The sequence below is a fragment of the Limulus polyphemus genome, unplaced genomic scaffold (assembly GCF_000517525.1).
Source record: "Limulus polyphemus unplaced genomic scaffold, Limulus_polyphemus-2.1.2 Scaffold781, whole genome shotgun sequence".
Lineage (NCBI taxonomy): Eukaryota > Metazoa > Arthropoda > Merostomata > Xiphosura > Limulidae > Limulus > Limulus polyphemus.
Window position 1 is genome coordinate 244,904 of NW_013666391.1, and position 7,456 is coordinate 252,359.

Below are 7,456 nucleotides of genomic sequence, written 5' to 3' on the forward strand. Positions count from 1 at the left end.
AGTGGTAAAAAATGCCCATCCAAACTCTAAAACTTAAAAGTTTGTTGAATATCCATCTCCAGGGGGCAAAGTAGTGATAAAAAATTCCCATAAAAACCACAAAATGCAAAACTGAAAACATGGGCCTAATGAACCTCCACACCAATTTTGATGAAGATCCATCCACGCCCTGTGAAGTAGTTACATGGACATACAACAGACAGTACTATTATATTTATATAGATTTTAAGATAGTGTTTCTCTCTTTATATTCTGTATACTAAGTGAATGGAATATTGTATCAACAGACAGCATTATCCTTTTACATTTTTAATTTGGCAAATTGTAGTGATTTCTTTTTTTTTCTCTATTTGTCTTAAACTGTGGAAGCAATACTGAAGTGCTTAGGGGTAACCTTTGACTACACCAACTACATTAATACCCTAATAACCAGAGCTATCAAAATCATCAGTTCACTGAGTATTAGAGCTGAACATCACCTGATTATGCTATACCAAAGTCTTATCTACTGCGTTATAGATTGTGCACATTGAATGAACAGTTTGAGTAACATACAGTTAGATAACATTGAAAGGCTGCACAATATCTGTTTAGGACTGGTTATGCAGTGTACTTCAGCCACTCCTATCAAGGCCTTATTCCACTTCACAAGCCTCAGCAGCATTGCAGAGCACCAACAAGACTTAAAGCAAAATTTTTCATTAAGGCCTTGCAGTGTAAAAACCATGTATTCCATTGAGTTAATGCCATTTTCAATTGGGACATTTAAGCTCCACAACAAACCCCACAGACATCAATCAAGCAGGGGATTGCCTAAAAGGTGCCTCAGAAGACTGGGACTATATAACCACTACACAGATAATTTTTCACCACCAGATCTTAGATGCCACCATGTAGAATGAACATCTGGTGTCACTGGGATCTATGGAATTCATCCTAAACAGAAAGTGTCTAGACAAGGATGGTGCTGGAAGCCATAAAGTAAGCTTTCCTTTGAATTGCTGAAAGCAACATACCATAAATAGTGCCACCTACACATAGTATTTTTGAGTAATTCATAGTAGGCAGTAGTGCATAAAATTTAGTGTAGTTGGTCTCCAGATGGATTTCAGAAACCAAAATCACTTGGATGTACGTGCTAGACCATGTAGGGGTAAAGCTAAGTGAGTAAGATGACAAGTTTATAAGAGAAACCCCTGCATAAAATCTGGCAGGATATTGACCTTCTTTGCACTAGTAAGGCAAAATCGACAACCATAGAAGGTCTTAATCAACATTCATAAGGAATGAGACTGCCATAAAACAAAAAAGTATTCTGTGGCATAGCTAGAAAAAGCAGAACATGGGGAGCCATTAGGATAACATATATAGCCAGAAAGTCACTGGTAGCATCATAAAGGAACTCCCTTCTACCTTTAGTGCATCCTTTGGGATTATCTTGGACAATAAAACATTTTAGCTGACAGAACTTCTCTGGGGTTTTGATATTGTTTTGTTGTTCAATAAAATTTATCTTCAAACTACAGGTAATACTGTATGAAACTCCTTACATATTTAGAAGTTCTTAAGAGTGTTTTGATAATTTTCATCTGATTTGACCTATTTATCTTAGATTATAAAGATTATAATCTAATTTCAGGTATACTTATTAGCAATGGAAGCTCTCTTGTCATATTTCAAGCATATTGGAATAACTAGATGTGTGTGTCTCAAATCACTTTTGGTTATGTCTTGTAGTTGCCTTTATAATTCTACAGATCATTAGTCAACTTTTTCTTTTTTTTCCTAGAATTTCAAGATTCTCAAAGAAATTATAAAAAATATTGTTTTTAAATGTGTTAGTATATAAAATTGAAAGCTTTTTTTTATAACTGAAGTTTCATAGCTTTTAAACAAAATGTATTTGCCTTTATTACTGTACATTTTTTAGTTAGTTTCTTCTAGAAAGATATGATTTTGAACTTTTTGAACAGTTAAGTTGACTAAGTTTAATGTACAGCAAGGAAATCTGCTTGTAGACTTCTAGAACATAAAGCCAGTTCATCATATGCATTTGAACACTCCATTACTTTATCATATTTACAACTTTTGTAGAATTTTATGATCCCTATTTTATACAGTGGGGAAAATTTTTATGTAGGTATTTCAAAAGTGGAAAAGGTTGATAGTTCACTTTATATTTGAGATAGGACAGTTTTGCTATTTGTGTTAAATGACAGACACATGTGTCATTTTTTTTATGAGCATTTTTTTTTCAATGAATTTCTTGGGTTCTTTTATTGATTGTAGGCTGCTACAGCTTTCTATGGCCATGCAAGTTCTTATGGAAGCACAAATTATGGTCATTTCCATGGCTCTGGAGTGTATGAATATTCTGCTTCACAGAACATGTCTCCTGTTTCCCCTCTGTTACCAAACATGTTTACATTTAATTCAGCTAACTCTGGTGGTCCTAGTCTCACAGAAGTTCATAGGTTACGTGAAGAACATGTTGCTAGTAGAACCAAATTAGCCACGATGGAAGAAGGTTATAATCAATTAAGAATGGTAAGTAATGTGCTGTAATTAGAATTTATTCTAGTGAATTAAAAAAAATGCCTATTACTAATTTTTTTATGAATTTCAAGCTGCTGCAGTTAATGTAAAGTTTTGAAACAGGTATTTGTTGGATAAAAGATTTATTTATGTATAATATTTCATTTCTAATGGTAAGACATGATAAACATTTAAGGTACAAGTATATTCAAATTACAAATACTGCAATTAAGTTGTTTAAATACAGATGCAAACTGTTCATAAAAGGTAAGAATGTAGTAAAACAAAGTGACATTTTGTAACCTTTCAATTCCTAATGGTGCAAAAGTAGACACATAGGAACTTTCATTTGGTTGCTAACAGCATTTTAAAGCTTCATTTTCTGTTAAAAAAAAAAGGGGGGGGGTATGTTTTAGAAATTCAGTCAATTTTATTTGGCCTTTCAAACTTGTTTTTATTTCTAATAACAAGAAACTAAGTTATAAGTACCTATGAGATAGCACGTGGACTTAACATGTGAATCTAAACAGGTCTGTCAATAAAACAAAAACAGACATAAAACTAGGCAAAAACAGATACATAAAATAAACACTACATTCAAGATTATTGTGAGAAAATGGAGACAAAAGGAACAAGACTGTAAATCTTATTCATGTTATTGTTTTAATTGGTAACTTTGAAGATTATTCCTCACCTCTTCACACAGAATAGTTATAACCTTTGCAGTTCTGTCTATGAGATTTGCATGCCACTAAACTTGATTTAACTCCTACCTAAAATAAACGTCTTTAGTGTGAATTGCACTGGTGCATGATGAAATCTCATGCAACAGTAGCCCTCCACCTATAGGAGGGTGACACAACCTCCATGCACTGTAATGTTATCCTGTTAAGCACCTGCACTTGAAATAACTTCATTCTTTTCTTTGGCATTACTCTGAACAGATGTATTAATTTTTTATTTCAGTCTATGTTCAATTTACTAAGATTTGTGGTCATCAACAAAAATAACGTTTGTTTTATGTTGAGGATTTTACAGCCATTGTACATCATATTGTGGGTTTCCTCATGCACACTGGGCCTCCTCCTCCCTCCATCATTTTGACCAACATTCTTTCTCCTTAGCTTGTGAGTGTCAAAGAGAACAATGAAGTTAATTGACTGCCCCCACCTGGGTTCGTTTTGGGTACTGCCTTACCAGTCAGGGAAAGATTTTCAACCTTCCAATCTCTTTCTGGGTATGATTTTTCCAGTACTTCGTGTTCTTTATTCCATGAAACCCATTATAGGGATTATTTTGTTTTTCTTCCTTCACCTAGTGTTAGGGTTCATACTGGTTTCTTTCTTCAACAATTCCACACTTGTACCCACATGAGTGTCCTCCTTGCATTCTTAACTCTCTTGTCCTGATTTCTAGCCATTCTTCTCTTTCTTTAGTCTCTTTTGCCTGCTTGGAGAGCAGAACCATTGTCCTTTGTTTCATTCTTTAGTTCCATGTTTTCATATCTTCATCTTTTTCTTACCACCCTCCTATGTTCCTTCTAATTCCTCACTTTTTATCTGAGCCACTTCATCATTCTCCAGTGGGGATTTTCAGAGAGGTTTGTTCCCATTTCTTTACCATCTTAGCCTGTATCACTTTTTTTACTCTGGCCCTCCTTACTTGATTTCTCTACTGTTGGGACTTGTTGAGTTGGGATGCACTCCTCACTAATTTGCTCCTGCCCATCTTTATATCTCTATGATCTTCATTGGGTTCCCTTTCTTTGCCCAGAAATCTTTGGTGGTTTTCAGAATTCATTTGAGACCTGGGCTGAGGTAGTTAGTCATCATTCCTTGTTCTCTTCCTTGGTTTTGTCTTTTTCACCCTTGCCCTTCAACTGCTGTTCCTTTGCTGGATCAGTTTACTCCTACCATTCCCATTCCAGCTATCAGGTCTTCTTCTTCCCATCTTCCTGCTATGCAACATTTGATTCATCACTATTTGGTGACCATCCTGTTGGGTTGGGCCCTATGGATGTCCATCTATTTTACTTTTCCTGCTGTTGGTCTCGGTTCTCTACCAACAGGTGGGTTTCTTTGTTTTCACCCACAGTCTCTCTCCACCTCTCCTATTCGGGTTTCCTTTTCCCTTCCATCCTACCCTATTTACCTTCAGTGTCTCATGGATTTGGTTTCAGGTTATTCGACCAAATATACCATTGAGAGGATGTATGCCACTTCCACAGGTTTTTTACTCTCATCTCTTGGTGGTCCCCCTATAGAGCCCTACCATCTAATGTCACACTCCATGTGAGGTATCTTTTTAAAAGTTATATATTCAGATTAGGAAAATGTTATTTCCGATAGATACTCACCTTCTCACACATTCCCACTTCTGGTGCACTTTCTTCTTGTCTGGTATAAGAATGAAGTTATTTCAAGTGCAAGTGCTTAAGGTGAGTTACTGCAAATGTAGGTTGTGTCACCCATCTTTTGGTGGAGGAGTACTGTTGCATGATGACATCATCATGCATCAGCACAGTAATGTTAAACAAGTGAACTTTACGTAGGAGTTAACTCAAATATCATAGGCAGGTTCATGAAAGGTATAACTACTCTGTGTAAGGAGGTGAGTATCTATTAGAAATACATTTTCATATTAGGAAAATGTTAACTTCAGCTGTAGGAAAATAGAGGGAAAATGTTGGTGCAGCAATGTTTGTAAGATCATGTACAAAATTGACCAGGAATTAGAAATATTTGCAGTTTGCAAACTCTGAACAGTATTTTGAAAATTACTTAATAAGTATGTGAATAATTTTGTTATGATTATCATATAAAGTGGTAATACTATTGAACCCTTACAGTTTGTCCAGTATGGAATGGCAAACAAACATGGAGGTCTTAAGGCTCCCAGTTAAACTTTTAAATATTTGCATATACCTCATAAAAATAGTAGGGCATTTTACAAAATCATGAGGTGTATAACTATTTTAAGCTAGGTTTTGGACCTTGTGTGAAAGTTAGGCCTGTGACTGAGGCTCATGAACCTCAGAGAGTAGCTACTGTCACTTGTGCTCATTGTATTTGTCTTGCAAGGTAAATTTTAATTTTCTTCAAAAAAAAACTTATCATTTGTAATTGTTTTGATTAAGTATTATTTATATAGTAAAATTAAACATGCACTTGTATAGTAAACTTGTGTTAAGCAGCCACTTAAGGAACACTGTCACAACAGCAAGTTTAAAGCAGGTATATCCTCAACAGAAGAGTAGTATATCACTTAAGGAACATGGTCACAACAGCAAGTTTAAAGCAAGTGTTTCTCAACAGAAGTGTGGTATATCACTTAAGAAACAGCAAGTTTAAAGTGTGGTATTATATGTTATATGAAGTTTATTGTAATCAGTTGTAAATTTTGGAATTATATGTAAGTAGAATTTGAATGTGAAAATTAAAAAAATATAATCCTGACTTAGGAAATAAAACTGTAATGTTTCTATCTTCTATATTGGTACTGAATGGAACCTTTTAATGATTTTTTTGTAAGAATGTAGTGAGACTTCAAATTTTATTACTTCATTAAATACTTTTGGACGAAAAATTTCTTTTTTTTCCATTTTCCATGTATTGCTTTTAAAACAAAATGGCTTTCAATGAATGGATGACTGTATTATGATTTTTATAAAGATACTTAATAGACTTGATAGTGCTGTTAGCCAGACGTCTTCCTCTTAAACTACCTTGATATGTAATGAAAACTTATATCTGTATTTTCAAATTGCCTACTTCTAAAATCGTTATTAACTCCACTTGTTAACAATGTTTTTTAAAATTAGTTTGCAGTGAATAAAAAAAATAAAGTAAATCACAATTTGCTTTTAATACTGTAAGAGCTATTGTACTTCAAGCTATTAAAATGTCTGAAGTTAGTTTTCTGCTTACCATTCATTGCTCGTGTATTTGCTCATTACATCAGTGTGTATTGTAGTTAACTTTTGATCTTCTTTTGAGAAGGTAGTGGCTCACAAAGGCAGTTGACAATGAGTTATTGGTTTTTTTGAAATGTGGCCATCATTCAGCATGACTGAGATCTAGAGCATGTGTATGTGGTATTAAGTAGAGAAAATCATTTAACTTTAAATAAACTATACACAAACTGCAGCCAGTTGATATTTTGAACACTATAATAAACATGTGATAATATAGTGTTGTTTTATATATTTTTGATAAGTGGTTTTCAAGCCAACAGTTTATTGGTGCACACCCCCCTACAAGCAAGCAAGCAAAAAAAGTGTGTGTATGCTAGCTTCATAACTTTTTCAATCACTGTATTATTCTCACATAGTATTAACATTATTTTATTTTGGTTTAAGTAATTTTCAGATTACCCTTGGTTTTATATAATACATCTACTTTGCAAATTAATCTCTGTCAACTAAATACCACCATGAGGTCATCATTGTTTTATTTTAGAATATGCAGTAACTCCACATTGATCTTCTGTAAGTCAAATAAATTGATAATTAAATAAAGAAAACATGTTTTACTATCACCAATAATTGTAATAGTTTTTAGTCAAACATATTGCAATTATAAATAATCAAGCATCCAGGTAGCCAATTTATTTATGTACATTGTTTGAATAGGATAAACGTAACAGATAACATTAAATAAAGATTTCAGTCATCAGAATATTTTGCAGTCACCTACCACTCTCACCAAACAGTAAATTCATCTGATTTGATGATGACTTTACTTGATGAACACAATTTTAAAAACCTGGCCATTTAATAAAAACCATAGCATATCTATTAAAAAGTAAAAATTCCATACTTAAAGTACCAAACATCAACAAAATATCGTTAAGCCTTATGCAATCACCAACAATGCGACTTTGTTTCATACGTATGTTGTGTGTGTACCTATATATATATATA

The 7,456-nt window shown here is 33.7% G+C and overlaps 1 protein-coding gene across 1 annotated transcript in view; it reads left to right on the forward strand.

Annotated features, from left to right (window-relative positions):
• Positions 1–7,456, forward strand: part of LOC106460495 (RING finger protein unkempt homolog) — a 74,181-nt gene that overhangs the window by 42,751 nt on the left and 23,974 nt on the right. The window contains exon 13 of the mRNA XM_013920200.2: positions 2,290–2,547. Within this exon, the coding sequence (XP_013775654.1) occupies positions 2,290–2,547 (258 nt within the window). The remainder of the gene's footprint in view (positions 1–2,289; positions 2,548–7,456) is intronic.